Source organism: Durio zibethinus, chromosome 1, assembly GCF_047325235.1.
Source record: "Durio zibethinus cultivar Kanyao isolate XHJ-2024 chromosome 1, ASM4732523v1, whole genome shotgun sequence".
NCBI lineage: Eukaryota > Viridiplantae > Streptophyta > Magnoliopsida > Malvales > Malvaceae > Durio > Durio zibethinus.
This window is the reverse complement of record NC_143162.1, coordinates 37,984,012-38,000,776: the sequence shown is the minus strand read 5'-3', so window position 1 is coordinate 38,000,776 and position 16,765 is coordinate 37,984,012. Positions and strand designations below refer to the sequence as shown.

The 16,765-nt window shown below is 36.7% G+C and overlaps 2 protein-coding genes and 1 pseudogene across 4 annotated transcripts; 1 reads left to right on the top strand and 2 right to left on the bottom strand.

The window, feature by feature from the left end:
• Positions 1-523: 523 nt before the first annotated feature.
• On the bottom strand, positions 524-4,622 carry LOC111312871 (uncharacterized). Of its 2 annotated transcripts, none has more exons than XM_022913563.2 (12): positions 4,500-4,622; positions 4,203-4,422; positions 3,928-4,128; positions 3,761-3,831; positions 3,511-3,673; positions 2,637-3,230; positions 2,172-2,552; positions 1,996-2,071; positions 1,855-1,918; positions 1,172-1,307; positions 903-1,016; positions 524-804 (listed from the first exon to the last, which is right to left on the bottom strand). In XM_022913563.2, exons 1-12 carry the CDS (start codon positions 4,607-4,609, stop codon positions 739-741), a joined length of 2,196 nt encoding a protein of 731 aa, XP_022769298.2. In that variant the 5' UTR covers positions 4,610-4,622; the 3' UTR covers positions 524-738. The 2 variants fall into 2 exon arrangements, with proteins under 2 accessions (XP_022769298.2, XP_022769299.2); XM_022913564.2 differs by having other exon boundaries at positions 4,203-4,379.
• An 842-nt stretch (positions 4,623-5,464) lies between these two features.
• LOC111312870 (uncharacterized) lies at positions 5,465-9,460 on the bottom strand. Its single transcript, XM_022913562.2, has 12 exons — positions 9,265-9,460; positions 8,930-9,149; positions 8,654-8,854; positions 8,499-8,569; positions 7,943-8,105; positions 7,231-7,824; positions 6,746-7,126; positions 6,451-6,526; positions 6,303-6,366; positions 6,054-6,189; positions 5,802-5,915; positions 5,465-5,709 (listed from the first exon to the last, which is right to left on the bottom strand). The coding sequence occupies exons 1-12, from the start codon at positions 9,381-9,383 to the stop codon at positions 5,644-5,646; spliced, it is 2,205 nt and encodes a 734-aa protein (XP_022769297.2). The 5' UTR covers positions 9,384-9,460; the 3' UTR covers positions 5,465-5,643.
• Positions 9,461-12,555: 3,095 nt separating this feature from the next.
• Positions 12,556-16,612, top strand: LOC111312869 (rop guanine nucleotide exchange factor 1-like; annotated as a pseudogene). The gene is made up of 5 exons (XR_016326077.1): positions 12,556-13,276; positions 13,956-14,072; positions 14,174-14,709; positions 15,062-15,413; positions 15,794-16,612. The product of XR_016326077.1 is annotated as a rop guanine nucleotide exchange factor 1-like (transcript).
• The last annotated feature ends 153 nt before the right edge of the window (positions 16,613-16,765 follow it).

Below are 16,765 nucleotides of genomic sequence, written 5' to 3'. Positions count from 1 at the left end.
AAGCGTTCTAAATTTAAATAATCTTGAGTGGATTAAACCATGCATCCAAAACCAATCAACGCCCAGTCTTCCCCCTTATTGGGCTATCTGCTTTGGGTCTATCAAAAGTTCTTGTTTCAGCTGCCTGGTCCAGTGCAGTAAATATCATGGTTAAATATAACAAGGTTTTAGCTGGTTGGAGCAATGGCCCAACACGGCTGATAAGGTATACATAGGAAAATTGCCGCTCTGGGCTAGAGTAGCCCATATCCTTGCAACAGGCCTTCTCATGGTAAAGCATGAAATACTTAACATGACCAATGAGGCAAATACCGTACACAGATTATTTTGTCTATCTGGTCAGACCAGCCCATGATAGAATAGTTAAAACCTAAAAGTCACCACCTCACCAATGCTTATTATTAAGCTACATTGGCCCAAGTGGCTTTTATCTTTGAAAATGGACAAACAACCTATGGCTTTAGCTGCCAAGTCTGCGCTGCCCTTATCAACGTAAAAGCAGCCCATTAAATGGCTAGTGGAATTTAGTAAGCACATTTCTTTTATTTGAATAAGAACATCCTAGTGATCCAGTAATTCCTTATAGTTGAACAAGGTAAAAAAAGAACCTTTCTTGAACCCTATTGCAAGAAGTAAGTAAGAACAAAAAGTAGTAAAGTAAAATATGAAGTGTGTGCAAAAGAATTCTTCCCAGCAGGCATTTGATTATCATTCATATCCTCATTCCATCACAACAAACTACTCAATCCAAGATGCACCCAACATCTTAGCCATGAATCCATATCGGTCAGCAGCTTCATCAATCTACAGCACACAAAGTCAAACGCCCACATCACATGGACTAGCAGTAAATAAAATTTTCTAAAAGGGCAAACAAAAAATAAGTAAAACTAAATGCATACCATTTTCTGTGTTGGGCGCCCTGCTCCATGTCCAGCCTTACATTCAATACGACCTATAATTGGGTTGGTCTGGGGACTCTTCACTAAGCTCGTACACAGAACATATTGCATTGTCTGAGAAAGAATAAAACACGAGAAATTCAGTGCATCAGCCTTACTCATAGCTAAAATACAGGAGCAAAGTATGAGATATAATATGTTTGGAGAGCTTCTGGTTTGTGATATGCAGATGGGTGAAATATTTGAGAGCTAATGATTCAAGGACTCACTGCCAATAATTTCAATGAGTGCAATGGCACAACTCGGTCGTCATGATCAGCAGTCAATAGCATGGTAGGCGGGTACTGCAATGGCTGATCAGGATGCTGTTCCCATGGTCTTCGTACGTTATGTAGTGGTGAGTACCTTGCAAAAGAATAAGATAAATTGGAAACTGTGTAGGCAAATAAGTAATGGTGTTAAGCTTTCTTGTTATATCATCTGTATTTTCAGCTCTGTTTTCTCCCTTGGGTGTGGAAAAACACCTTTTGTATCTATGTTTGACATCAGCTATGTTGGGAAGATAAACCACATTTGGAACCTATAAGAGCATACCAGAGAGCCCATACATACATGTTGGACATCAATTGAGCCCAAAAGCTTACATTATTAGGTTCTTGGGTCCTTCATGCATATATAGGACATCACATTCAGATTTCCTAATGATGAGGAAATCTGAATGAGATGTCCTATATATGCATGAAGGACCTAAGAACCTAATAATGTAAATTTTTGAACTCAAGTGGTGTCCAACATGTATGTATGAGCTCTCTGGTATGCTCCGATGGGATCCAAGTGTGGTTTATCTCCCCAATAAAGATATTTGCTAATAGAAGTCTGATTTATATAACTGTGTTACATAGCAAGAGATTTAGATCAAATAAAAGTTTTTATACAATAGAAATTCACTCACTTGATTTGCCAGTGAAACTCTTCCTCCTTGTCTGAACAGCCATAATCTGACGTCCATGCATGGCCTGTAAAGAGAATCTTGATCAACATATAATACTAAAATAAGTATTCCATAGAGCTAAAAGATGCAGCGCAAACTAACCGACGGTGAACTTATGAAATCGCAGCATGTCCATCACACCAACATGAGCCAAAGCACAACCAAAAACATCAGGTCTCTGCCAAAAGTAAAATAGCTCACAAATGAACATTGTAAGATAATGAGAAAGGATGAAAAGGTCAAAAAAGAGAAAATCAATCATGCAAATTTTGGTCCACCTGGTTTATGCAAGCCCCAATGAGAAGCCCGCCATTGCTTCCACCTTCAATACACAACTTTCTGGACTGAGTATAGCCAGCAGATATAAGATACTCAGCAGCAGATATGAAATCATCAAAGCAATTTTGCTTCTTGGAAAGAGAACCAGCTTTATGCCATTCCTCTCCATATTCTCCCCCACCACGGATGTTGGCAATGCAGAAAAAAGCACCAAGATGCCTTGTAAGTACAATACGACTCACACTGAATGTTGGTGTGAGACTAATGTTAAATCCACCATATCCATACAGCAAACAAGGATGTGATCCATCCAAATTAATGTTCTTCCTGCCCACAATGAACATTGGGATCTTGGTACCATCCTTACTTGGCACAAATACCTGAAATGGAACTAAAAGAATAAGAGAACGTACTAATTGCACACCATCATAAGTTTGAAGTCACCATATTCCTGAAATAATTACCTGAGTGACTTCGTACCCTGAGCGATCAAATCCGGGTACGCTAATTTCACGGAATATCTTCATCTCTGGGACCTCAGTGCCTATATTGCACTGATATACAATACCAGGGGTAAGAAAGCTGGTAAAACCAATAAAAGCCACACTGTCTTCCCTCCGTGCCGAAATCCCATGAACAGACCCAATGTCAATTGGCAACTGATGCAGCAGGGATCCTGTTTTCAAATCCCTTATTTGCAGCACATACTTCACATCACTCAGGTAACTGATAATCATTTGATTACCATTTACAGCATGCGCTGATTCAAGCACATCTTTTTCAGCCTCTGGGATAACATCAATCCAGTTACTTGGTTCCTTCAGATCTACTCGGACTAGTTTATATTTGGGGGCATCTTTATTAGTAAGGAAAGTAAAAACTGTGTCATCATTTGCAATGGCTTCATATCGTGCGTCAAATAGATCTATTAACTTAAGAAATGGGAGCAGGCCATTCTTTTTCCTGAAACCTTCAAGACCTTCAGGAAGCGAGGAAATATCGCAGTAGTATAGTTTATTGACAGGGTCACAACTCTCCCAAATAGACAGGAGAAGATACTGCACAACAAATTTTAAAAGAAAAAAATAATGAGAAAAAAAAAATTGCTTTCTCCTGATATGTGATATCCTGGCTCTCTTTCAGTTAGAATGAACTAGTAGTTCCATTAACATCATTTTTATAATCCTTAGGAAACATGAAAATACAGTGAAATTGTATGCCTTAAATTGGGCTATAAGTTAAAAGACTTGCTTAATGTTACCATCCGAGCACAAAAACAAAACATCAAATCTAGAATGTTGCATACATTCCTGTTCCACATACATGAACTCAACTCACCTTTCCATCATCTGTAACACTACCTCCCAAAAAGTGCTTAGGATTTTCCGGATCTTTCCAGCATAAAATATCTTCAGATTGATCTGTACCGAGCAAATGATAGTATAGCTCTTGATTAAGGTTAGAATCAGTCTCTGTTCCAGCATCTACGTTTTCTCCATCTCTACACGATAAAATTTACCATCATCTTATTTTCTATTTTCAATATCTATAAAGTCTTTACTCCAATTAAAACATCATTTTTACTTACCTGGGTGCTGGGTAACGACAATAGAAAAATCCTTTGCTATCATGGGTCCAGCTTATACCCGAAAACTTCACCTGTGAACAGAATTGAAACGTAGAGTAAGCTCAATTCTCATCAACAGACTCTTGAAAGTTGAAACAAATAAAACACTCAAAGTTCAACTAGCTCACCCATGATAAAGTATCAGGCTCGGCTGACTTGTCCTCAACTCGCATTACTTTAATCGTTACCCAATCACTGCCACTCGAACTAAGGCCATATGCCAAGTACTTAGCATCCTCACTCACGGACAGCATGGTCAACGACACCGTTCCATCTTCACTAAGCGAATTGGGGTCAAGCAAAACCTCTGCTTCTCCTTCCAAGCTATGCTGAAAAAATCTAACACCGATTAAACTCTTGAAGAAAAAGAAAACCCTTTGAATAGAATTCTTGGATTACAAACCTGGACATAAAGGACATTTTGGGCTTGAAGTCCAGTGTTGTGGTTGTAGAAATATTTGTTGCCTCGCTTGAAGGGGACATCGTAACGTGGGTGGTCAAAAAGCTTGGTGATCTCATCGCAAAGCTTATCCTTTGCTTCGCACTGTTCAAGCACCGATTCAGTTAATTTTACCTGTTTCTGAACAAAGTCCTTTACTTCCTCAGTATCAGGATCTTCAAGCCTATAAATAAGACATTGAATAATATTTTTCAAGCAATTAATCTGAATTCTGAATAATTTAAGGGAGAAAAAATTTACCATCGATAAGGATCGGAAATCTTAACACCATGGTAATCGTCAACGACAGAGTCGTCTCTGCGAGCAATAGGATAATCAAAAGGCCCTTCCAAGGCATAAAGCGAACCCATGAATCTAGCAGGCGAAGGGAAACACGCTCGCTGGAGCTTAGAAAAAGGGCTGTGGCAGTGAAGATTAAACAAGGAGCGCGTGGCTTGCGTGTATGACTGCTAGGTGAGGTGACTTTTCTAGCTTTCTTCGACTTCACTTGCGGTTGTCTTTGGGGAATATTGTTGCGTCTAAGTGTTGCCATTTTTTTCTTTTATTGTAGTCCAATTATTCCTTAAGCAAGGAAAAAGATTCATGTCGTGGAAAGCTACGCTAGCAATTTGGCTTCTCCGTCTACTTCAAGCCAAAGTTTTCGAGGGATTCCAACCTAAAAAAATCGACGATTCTCCTTTTATGTACTTGTCTTGCACTCAGAATTTTGTTTTTTTTTTTTTTAATTTAAGTCACAGTTATCACAACTGTTCCAATGTTAATTTGTCAGTTTCAGTTGGGATTGGGACATGGGAATCATGTTTTGCCTTTGATATGCACAGCACTTGGAAGTGAGCAACGAATGTAAAATCCAAAGTTGTATTTCGAATATGATTCTCAAGCAGTCGAATTGCAATCCGCATAAGGTTCCCTATGATTACATGCCAGGTAATTGTTTGATTTCTGGAAGTGAAAATCTAAAATATTTATTTATGAAGTAGACAATTACTGCTCTTCATATTTTTCAAAGAACATCATATAGTTACTCTCAGAAACAACATATTTGGAACAGCTGAACTGCGAACTCTGCTCATTGCTCTACTTTTGTGAGCTTTTCAGCCACATGATATATAGAAAACATGCAAGAATAAGAGAGTATGATCAGTTATCATATTTTTAATTTTTTTTGGTATATAAAGCCACTTCATGCATGTCTCATTTACCAATTAAAGGGGAAAAGTAAGATCAGGATAATATTAAGTAGATGCTAAGTATGTATCAGTAAAATTTTAACTTAAACACATCTATAACGTATAATTGCTTTGTTTTCTCGAAAAACTTGAATATTGTAAAATTGGCTTCTAATATCACTAGGAAAACTTGATTATTGTATCCTTGATACGAGTTACTCGATCCAAGTTGCACCCAACACCTTAGCCATGAAGCTATACCTGTCAGCAGCTTCATCAATCTGTGCAGCATAAGACGCCATAAGGTCAATTCAATCTGAGAGTGGCTAAAAGATGGTGAGGCTGATAAATAGAACTCTAATCAATTGATTACCAATTTATATGTTGGACGTCCACATCCATGTCCGGCCTTACACTCAATGCGTCCAATAATCGGATTCGTCTGGGGACTATTCTGCAAGCTCGTACACAGAACATATTGCATTGTCTGAAAAGAACAAGCAAACCGAGAATCTTGGGAGATTAGAGAGGATAGAATATGTGTGAGGAATTTCAAGAGATAGCTATGCAAGTGAATATTCAAACAAGTAGAAACCAGTATAACGATAATTGGCAAGGAACTTACTGCCAACATCTTCAATGAATGTAATGGAACAACGCGATCATCATGATCGGCAGTCAATAGCATGGTGGATGGATACTGTGACTGTCCACCAGGATGTGTCTCCCATGGTCTCCTCACATTATGTAATGGTGAGTACCTTGGAAAGAGAAGACAAGCAACAGTTAGTCCAACGTCCAAACCTTGTCACAAGTTAATTCACAGCCTCCAATCCTCCGTAACCAGAGTAAAGTAAAAGAAATTTTAACTTACTTGATGAGCCACTGGAACTCTTCTTCTTTGTCAGAACAGCCAAAATCACAAGTCCAAGCATGGCCTTTAAAACCAAAAAAAAAAAAAAAATCAACATATAATAGTGAAATTCTAATTCTATAAAATAAAGAACGTAAAACTGACAAACCTATTGTGAACTTGTGAAATCGCAGCATGTCCATCACACCAACATGAGCCAAAGCACAACCGAAAAGTTCAGGTCTCTGCCAAAAAGAAGAAAAGGGATTTTAATTATTTTAACATTTTATGATAATGAAAAACGTAAACGGAAACAGGAGTTTAGTCCAATTAATTCATGCAACCATCTCTTAGTATTCAATAGGACTTGAGTTCAAATTCCAACATTTGTAGTCTTTTTTTTCTATTTCAAGCTGTGGCCTCCATGAAGAAAAATGAAGAGGAAAATAATTTTGTTGTGAAACCTGATTTATGCAAGCCCCAACTAGAAGCCCACCATTACTTCCCCCTTCAATACATAATTTTTTGGGCTGAGTATACCCAGAAGATATAAGATACTCAGCAGCAGAAATGAAGTCATTGAAGCAAGTTTGCTTTTTTGATAGGGCACCAGCTTTGTGCCATTCCTCTCCATACTCTCCACCACCACGAATGTTTGCAATGCAGAAAAAGGCACCAAGATGCCTAGCAAGCACGATTCGACTAACACTAAATGATGGTGTGAGACTGACGTTAAATCCACCATATCCATACAACAAACAAGGGTGTGATCCATCCAGATTTATATCCTTCTTGCCAACAATGAACATTGGGATCTTGGTGCCATCCTTACTTTGAACAAAAACCTGAATGGTATTAAGAAAAAAATAATAATACGATAACATAGCAAATGGAGAAACAACCAAGTTAGAAAGAGGTCACCAAACTAAAATAGAGTAGCAATAATCACCTGATTGATTTTGAAATCCGAGAGATCAAAACCTGGCACATTAATTTCACGAAATATGTTCATTTCTGGAAACTCAACTCTTAAGTTGCATTGGTATATAATACCAGGAGTAAGAAAGCTAGTAAAACCGATGAAAACCATACTGTCTTCACGACGAGCAGAAATTCCGTAAACAGTTCCTATGTCAATGGGCAACTTATGCAGCATGGAGCCTGTTTTCAAATCCCTTACTTGGAGCACATACTTAACATCACTCAAATAACTCACAATCATCTGATTGCCATTCACAGCACATGCTGATTCAAGCACATCTTTTTCATCCTCTGGAATAACATCAATCCACTTACTCGGTTCCTTCAGATCAACTCGGACTAATTTATATTTTGGAGCATCTTTGTTTGTCAAGAAAGTGAAGGATGAATCATCATTAGCCACTGTAAGATATTGTGCGTCGAACTGATCTATTAACTTAACAAACGGCAGTGGGCCATTTCTTTCCCTGAAACCTTCAAGACCTTTAGGAAGTGCAGACATGTCGCAGTGGTAAAGTTTATTGACCGGACCACAACCCTCATCGATATACAAAAGCAGATACTGCACGATAGCATTCAAAGTTCAATTGAAACAAATCAATAGAAAATTTCCTCACACATAAACGTGCCATCAAATTGGACCTTCACAGATAGATGCTTAGTGTTAAAGATCAACTGACCTTTCCATCATCCGTCACTCTGCCACTAAACATGTGCTTAGGATTTTCAGGATCGCTCCAGCATAAGATGTCTTCAGATTGATTTGTACCGAGGAAATGATAGTATAACTCATGATTAACGTTAACACTAGTTTCTATCCCAGAATCAAGGTTTTCTCCATCTCTGCATCATAAAAATAGAATTAGCCCATGACAGATGTAAACCAAGTCTAGAACAAAAATCCTGAGAAACCATGACAGATACAATTCTCGCAATATATGAGAGACGATAACAAGATAATTAATAAGTCTATAACTGACAGAATCAGAGGATATAGAGATTTCCCAGAAAGCAGAACATAAAGTTTGCAGTAATTTGGTGAGAAATTAATTGAAACTTTATTGTGGGTACATTAATTGAACTTACACAAAAAGGTTGCTTTTCTAATTGCTGGCTTTCTCATACACTCTACACAGAAACAAGCTTACACATAACGTTGGAAAATATTAGACTTTTGTTCATTGAAACAATCTTTTTCCTAATAAAAAAAAATGAAACTTCTGAACTACTACTTACTTGAGGACTGGATAGCGGCTATAGAAAAACCCTTTGCTATCATGTGTCCAGCTGATTTCCGAAAACTTTATCTGTAACATAAGCCAAAGATTATTACCGTGAACTCATGCTGAAAAATATAATAGCCTCTTCACCATTCAAGCGTAACAACTCACCCATGATAAACTATCAAGTTCCCCTGTTTTATCCTCAACTCGCCTTACTTTAATCGTCACCCAATCACTTCCACTTGAACTAAGCCCGTAACCCAAGTACTTGGCATCCTCACTAACAGACAGGGCCTTCAACGATACCGTTCCATCCTCAGATAGGGTGTTGGGGTCAAGCAAGACCTCCGGTTCTCCATCCAAACCATCCTGAATCCAATTGGAGGGATAAAAAAAATTGCATACTGATATTACTATTTTTATTAAATGTTGTTCCTGACAAACCTGCATATAAAGGACGTTTTGTGCTTGGAGCCCGGTGTTATGAAAGTAAAAATATTTATTGCCTCGCTTAAAGGGCACGGTGTAGCGTGGATGATCAAACAGTTTTGTGATTTGCTTGTGAAGTTTACTTCTTGTGTCGCACTTTTCAAGCACTGATTCTGTCAGAGTAACCTGTTTCTGCACAAACTCCTTTACTTCTTCAGCATCAGCATCTTCAAGCCTAACAAGAAAAAAAAAGAATTACTCCATAATCAGATAAACTAAACCAAAAGAAGGGTAAAGTTTTCTTAATTTCTATCAAACAAAAGATTTGAGACGAGGTGAACTTTGATTACCATCGATAAGGATCAGCCACCTTAATACCATGATAATCATCAACCACAGACTCGTCCCTGCGAGCTATAGGGTACTGAAATTGTCCGAAGGACCCCTCTGACAAACCGAGAGAACCCATGAATACAGAGCTTGAACCTGGCAGAGCCTGACGGTAAAAGCTTCAAATACTACTAACTTAGAAGAATCAGTTGTCATGGTTTTTTGTGCCAATAGACAATATTTATATATACGGCAGGCACTTAAAGTGGAGTGTGTAATAGATGAAGTCATGTTAAGCCATTTCTTGCGGAACGGTGTTCTTCCTAATGTATGTTGTGGGGTTATTACGTCCTTAAGGTGTCGCCATTATGGCTCTAATATGTTGCCATATTTTTGGAATCATCGATTCCTGGTTTATTCATTGTGGGGGATTTTTTTTTTTTTTTTTTGGACTGGATTGCTGGCCTTTCCAGCTAAGGTGCCAACTAGGAATGGCACTTGTCTGTCTTTCCACTTTCTAGGACAAATGTTTTCAAGACTCTAAGCTACTCTACAAATTTAAGGACCTTTGCTTTCCAAGTTCCTAATTCTTCTTAAGATGAATCTAAAATCAGAGGCTCCTTAAAAAGTAGTCTGACTTCTGGTTTTCCTACGTTTCCCAATGATTGGGAGCCACATGTTGAACATATATGATTTTTTTTTCTGTTGGATATCTGACATATTCTGGGCCTGAGTAACTTTTCGCAGGCTCAGCTTAGACCGGAAGAGTTTGGTTTTGTCTTTTTGAAGAAAAAAAAATTCCTTAGGAAAAATAATTTGCTTTTTCCTTCTGCCAAAATGAAGTAAGAATATTGCAGAAGTACATTTTCTTGTGACCTGAACTCTGAAGAGGATTATTGGCCAAAAATAGAAAGGAAGAAAGGAATCAGATTGAGTTTAATTGGCAACAAGTAACTTTTTTTATATTTGAGGAAGTTGAAACAAATTAGTTTTCCACATTTTGGAGTTAAAACTGCAATGAGCTGTAAACACTATATTTTGCTATCAAAATTTATTTTTTATTTCTGAAAAAAAAAAAAAAAAAAACTTTGCAAGAACTTACTGTGACGTGTTTTCAACCAAAAACTAATATAAATGCTTGAAGCAGAATCCCAATTAGTTTGTCTTGTTTCATGAAAATGCTATATAACTTGCAAAACATTTTGTTAATTTAATGAGAAATGAAACAATATATATGACGAAAACCAAGTGCTAGCTTTTGCAGGAGAAAGAAACAAACCACAAATTATATTTTTAGTTAGTGATGATAAAGAATCTCACGTTACCACCATGGTGAAGCAAGTAGTTGCATTTCATAGTCAGCAGATGGGATTGAGGAATAGGAATTATGATACAGTGCATGCTACAAAGTGTGTAGTTCTGGTGATAAATGTTCTCAAGGTCGTCAAAGAATAGGTGCCATCTGTAGTTTTGATTATTATTCTACAAATTAAAGCGTTAGCCACAACTGTCACTACAAGAAATAATATGTAATTTTCCTTCGCTAATAGTCTAATTTCTGTCTGTAAAATATTTTAGTGGCTGAATTTTCATTACTTAAAGTCTGTCAGAAAGTATAAAGTCGGTGAAAGTCTTCCTTCGCTAAAATTTTTTCATCCGTAATGACTGAACTTTCAGCAGCGAAAATTGCTAGTGCCACATTTTTCCGTTGCTAAAAGTAATTATGGTTTTATCTATTTGGAAAAATAAAATTTATAATTCCGTAGTAAATACTTTTAGAGACGGAAATTTCGGTTACTAAATTTTATTTTTATAATATTTTTAAGTAATATTTGTAACATCATCACTAAAACTATTAGCAACAGAAATATTTTTTAATAATTAGTTTTTATCTATAGTTTCATTTGTTAGAGATCTTTTCCGATAAAATTTTTATCACTAAAAGGTATTTTGTTTCCTGGATCGATATCAATTGATCTTTTGTTGCTCAAATTATTGACAACAAAAAATTTTATTGTTAAAAGTTTTTTTTTTTTGGAATTTTGGACTCAATCCTTATTCATTCAGGATCAATCCCATTTGGTTTCAGAATAAAAATTTATTGGCAATTGAAATTTCTGTCAATAAATACTAAAATGGTCATCCTTTAGCTTCCTTGTTATTCCGTCACTAAAAGTTCCATCATTGATTAGCTGTATCTTGTAATATGTCCTTCAAATGAAAATAAAAAAAAATTATGTCTAGATTGAACGCATCAGGGATTACAAATGAAACAGGGTGTGTGCTATGTAAACAAGAGGATGAGTCTAGGAGCCATATCTTCTTTAGTTGCAATTACTCTAAAGCTGTGTGGAAGCAAGTTTTATAGCTCTGTAACTTACATATAATAGTGAAAGGAACAAGAGGTAATTTGCTGCTGTGGAAAGTAATGAAAGACAGATTCTTAGAATGATAAAAAAAAAAGTGATACAATTGAGTTTGATGGGGCTGAAAAATATTGCTTTTGATAGTGTAAATAAAGATTTATGTAAGAAAATGGGGGTTTAAGAAAGAGATATATTTGTATAGAACTTAGGTGATAGATGAAATTATATGAGTTATATATTGATAGCAGTAAATAATTACTTTTAGGCAATAAAATTACAAATTATAAATATATATATATATATATATATCATCTCAAATATGAATATAATTGGATATTAAGTTAAGAGTATAATTTTCTTCAAAAAAATTAGTGTGAAGAAAAATGTTGAATAAACTATTTTACGTTTATTAATTGTACACCTGAAAGCCCAATATAGTTATAATCATTAAATATATATATTCGTTGATGAGTGTTTTTAGGCCCAACGTAAACATAATTGGAGTAGATATGCCAATTCCTAACTAATGAAGACATAATTAAGTTTAATAAAGTAATTGCTAATGGACCATGGACCAAGATTTACATGATCAAGCCTCATTTATGATTTACAAAAGCAATCCCAGTCAAGAAATAAAATAAATAAAATAAATCCATTCATTTTATTTTATTTTATTTTATTTTTGGAGACCCAACTCAAACAAATTAAATCCACTAATAATGAATTAACGATAATGTTAAAAGACAAAAGAAAATAATCATTGCATTAAAAGGAGCCATAGAGAAGCCATGGAAGAAAATTCATAGAAAAGCCGTCAGTTGGAATGAAGAGATGACATGGATAATGACAAAAAATTAAAGGGCAAATTCTTGATTTCTATTGTATCAAAATTTTTTTTATCTTTTAGTAAATACAATTACTTATTAAAAAAAAAAAAAAGCCATAAAGAAGTTAGGGGGATCCATAAGGATGATAAAATCATCACATTAACACATCTAACCTAAGCCGATCCCGCAATTAAACCGCGGCACTCATAAAATCTCACGGCGTGGGTTAAACTCCACCGATTCTTTAGGGCGAAACCGGAGCTTGCGAATCACGCTCCATGAACCAACGCGGGGCATTCATCACCTGCCACTTTAAAAATGATAAACTTCCACTGTCTTCCATTGTGGTGACCGGTTAAAGCCAACGGCAATACGAACGCGAAAGCGAAATAAAGAAACAGAGCACAGTTCACTTCGAAGCTTTTTTGTTCTTTTCTGTTTTTTTAGCTCCACTCTTCTCCACCGTACGGCAACCGTTCCTTTACCGGAAAAGAAAACCGTACGGTCCCGTAATGACGGCAAGAAGTTGATAGAACTTTGGTCTTGAAGGATGGGGAGCGTTTCGTCTGACGAAAGTTTCGATCAAATAAGCAAGCGGTTCGAGAGTTACAGTTTGAGCGCCGACGTGAGCGAATCTGAGAGCTCAAACGAGTTTTCTTGTCGTCTTTTTGACCAAGAAGGCTGTTCGAGTTCTTTGACCTCTTTGCCGCTGGCTGTACCAGAGTTCTTAGATGGTTCTAGTTTTACGGCGCGGCTTCATGTGATGTTACCGGTTGTCGGTGGTAGACACGTGGTCATTCCAGCGAATAAGGCGAAGATACTGGAGGCCGACATGTCCGGTGAATTATACTAAAACTCTTGCTTCATGTTCCTTTTAGCATTTCCTAAATTGAGAGTTGAATTTGTTGCTTTGTTGAAGGTTTTGGAGGAAATTTAGTTTATAACGGTAAAGATCGAAGATTTTGAGTTGAATATTTTGCTGCATTTGGTAAATAACTTAATTAGTGATGGTTATTTAGATCTGTTATTTATTTTGAATTTTTGATCCCTTGAAGCTTTGTTTGGTTGTATAGTTTTTTGTTGATTATTCCGTCTTAACTTTATCCAAAGTAGACTTGATAATCTAAAATATGACACAATGACATGATACATAAAAAATTCGACAGAAAGATGAGATGATTTAAAATTTTAGTAAAATTTATATCTGGATTTAACGAAATAAAAAAGTATATTCGTGTTTTAATGTAAACATAAATTATAACACGTAATTTTTATGTAAAATATTTTCAATATTTTACGCGACTAAAATACAGGTCTATCCCCAAGCAACAGCGGAAAAACAGGGCAAATGTAGGGCTAGAATTCTTTTCTTCTCCAAGTTTCCTTATTTCTTTCCCCTTTTTGATAACAAGGGTACTTTTGAGCTGAAGATAGCCTAATGAACTGAAATGATCTTCCGTAGATTCTGAGTTGACTATATGATTCATCGTGTTTCAATTAGTATTAATGTTATTGCAGAAGTGGATATGGTGAAGGAAAGGTTTGCGAAACTTTTGCTTGGAGAAGATATGTCCGGTGGAGGGAAATGAATTTGTACTGCTCTTGCCATCTCCAATGCCATTACAAATCTTTCTGGTTGGTTCTTGTATCTGCATTTCATTTTTTGTTTTAGTTTATTTTGATTCATCGGTAACAAGAGGTTGAAATTGGAATCGATTTGGTTAATTTTTTTGCAGCTTCTGTGTTTGGCCAATTATGGGAGTTAGAGTCTCTATCACCACAAAGGAAATTGATGTGGCGTAGAAAGATGGATTGGCTTTTGTGTGTAAGTGATTCCATAGTGGAGCTTAGACCATCATTGCAAGAGTTTCCAGGTGGGGGAACCTTTGAGATTATGGTGGCCCAGCAACGCTCTGATCTATATGTAAACCTTCCAGCACTCAAGAAACTTGATGCAATGCTGCTAAGCATTCTTGATGGCTTTCATGATTTTGAGTTCTATTATGCTGATCTTGGGGTAGTTTTTGCTAATACTGATGACCTTTATACATTTTCTTCATCTTCTGGGAGGCCTTCTGTTAGACTGGAAGAGAAATGGTGGCTCCCATTTCCTAAGGTTCCCCCTACTGGTTTATCTGAAGATAAAAGGAAGGAAGAGATTGCTGCAGTGTAGGGAATGTACACACCAGATCCTTAAGGCTGCTATGGCAATAACGGCAATGTGTTGGCTGAGATGGAAATCCCAAATGCTTACCTGGACAGCTTGCCAAAGGTATGAAGACTGTTCTCTACAATGTACAAAATCATTCCATGTGCCATGAGATGAAATGTAAGGAGATGAAAATGGATATTAGATGGTGATCCATGAGACTAATTGTGTCTAAATTTTATGCATTATTTTGTTTCTGATGAAGGAATGATCCTTTACTTCAGTGAAATGAAAGTGTTTTTTGGATCTGAGGTTGTGCATTTCTTAGAATTATTATCAATTCACTATGCAGTTTGACTGATTATTTTTAGGGAGCATATTATTGCTCATGCATCTCTTTGTTTCCATTTTTTGTCTTTCTGGGTTTCAGCATCCTAATATTATATTTTTTGAATTGTTTTTGCTTGTCTTCCAGTGTGGAAGTGATTGTTTGGGTGAGGTAATGTACCGTTACTTAACTGCTGACCAGTTCTCCCAAGTGTCTTCTTGATTGCTTAGACCTGTCGTCAGAATACACTACTCTGGAAATAGCTAATAGGATTGAGGCTTCTGTGCATATTTAGAAGCAGAAATGCTTGAAAAGGCATTCAGTTCTTGCAAAGGGAGGAAAGTCATCATGGGGTGGCAAGGTCAAAGGCTTTGTTGGTGACATAGAAAAGAGCAAGGTTCTAGCTCAGCGGGCTCAAACCCTCTTACAGAACTTACGGCTACGGTTTCCAGGCCTTACACAGACTTCTTTGGACATGAGCAAGATTCAGCATAACAAGGTACATCTGCTTAGCGTGGATTAGTATTGAAAGCATTATAGTTCTTGGAACTTGTTTCCATTAATTACATGTCTCTATTGTTTAAGATGTTTCATAATTTAATATTTATCCAGAAGTAGGAAAAACAATGATCCGTATGAATGTGAATAGAATTTGAAAGGAGTCAAAGTTGCATATAATTTGGAAGTACGGAACTAACTGTTCTGGATGAATTTCTCAGTGCAGCATGCATCCTTAAGTAGACAAAACAAGCGAGTGCTGTTATAACTTGTATGCTCATTTTTTCTTTTTCTTATATTTTTCTGTCTCCCTTTCTTTTGCTGAAGTGCTGTAATATGCTAAAGGTAAAGAGATCAGAATAAAATTCTTCGTTTTTGTAGGATGTCGGACAATCAATTCTTGAAAGCTACTCTAGAGTCATGGAAAGCCTAGCTTTCAACATAACAGCAAGGATTGATGATCTGCTACATGTGGATGGTGCCACAAAACAACGTGCAGCAGCAGAGTCTACGCCTCTTTATGACCCGGGCCGATCTGGTGTTGCTCTTCCTAAACAAAGGCGGCTACCACCTAGTCCTTTCTCATTTCCAAATGCTCCTTTTGGGACTCCATGTGCGATGAGAGCATCCTACTCTTCAGAAGAAATAGGTGAAAGCCCTGATAGGAGTAATTATCACCCTTTCAATAATGGTAATCTGAGTGACCCGCTAGATGGCTCACTAGAAAGGCTAGCTTTTTAATAAGTGGAAGGAATAACTTGTTGCATCACCAACCTGAAACCTCCAAAGAATCTGGTAATACTTTTGGACTAAGATTGAGGTAGGTTACACCATCACATGCAGCTGAAAGCTGATTTATCATTATGACAGGTATTGAAAAAAATTAGATTGAATCTTGTATATATTCCTTTATGATTAGACACACGAAGTCGAGATTTTCAGATACTCTGGGATATTAGTTAGCTGGATCTCTTTAAAGTATCACTGTTGTAGCAGGAATTACTGGGATTTTTCTTCTGTTGCCAGAGTAGAGAAGTATTATAAACAACCAGAACTTGGCTTAGCGTTTTGGATAAATTCCAAGGTTTGAATTCCTTGACTTGTTTCTCAGATTTCTCTCTGCACTTGTAGAATGGAAACATTAATGTTGAACAAAATAGAATGGCAATGGAAGTCTTGATCTCATTTTGAATTCAAAAATTGGAAATAGAGAAAAGAAAAACTATTAAACGTCTGTTAAAGGGGCGCCCATTCTTTGGAAGAAGAGACTTTGGGCTTTGCAACCACTGGATAGCCAACACTCAAATCGAACCTTCGCGGGTGTGGCCCAGACAGGCTTTTTATTTCTTTTCC

Excerpts from the sequence above, each read along its gene's own strand:
- LOC111312871 (XM_022913563.2), bottom strand. The coding sequence starts at position 4,609 with ATGGGTTCGCTTTATGCCTTGGAAGGGCCTTTTGATTATCCTATTGCT. Across the intron at positions 1,308-1,854 it reads GAGTTTCACTGGCAAATCAA|GTACTCACCACTACATAACG; the intron begins GTGAGTGAATTT and ends TTCTTTTGCAAG. Across the intron at positions 805-902 it reads GGCGCCCAACACAGAAAATG|ATTGATGAAGCTGCTGACCG; the intron begins GTATGCATTTAG and ends TGTGTGCTGTAG.
- LOC111312870 (XM_022913562.2), bottom strand. The coding sequence starts at position 9,383 with ATGGGTTCTCTCGGTTTGTCAGAGGGGTCCTTCGGACAATTTCAGTAC. Across the intron at positions 6,527-6,745 it reads TTGGGGCTTGCATAAATCAG|AGACCTGAACTTTTCGGTTG; the intron begins GTTTCACAACAA and ends TCTTTTTGGCAG. Across the intron at positions 5,916-6,053 it reads ATTCATTGAAGATGTTGGCA|ACAATGCAATATGTTCTGTG; the intron begins GTAAGTTCCTTG and ends TGTTCTTTTCAG.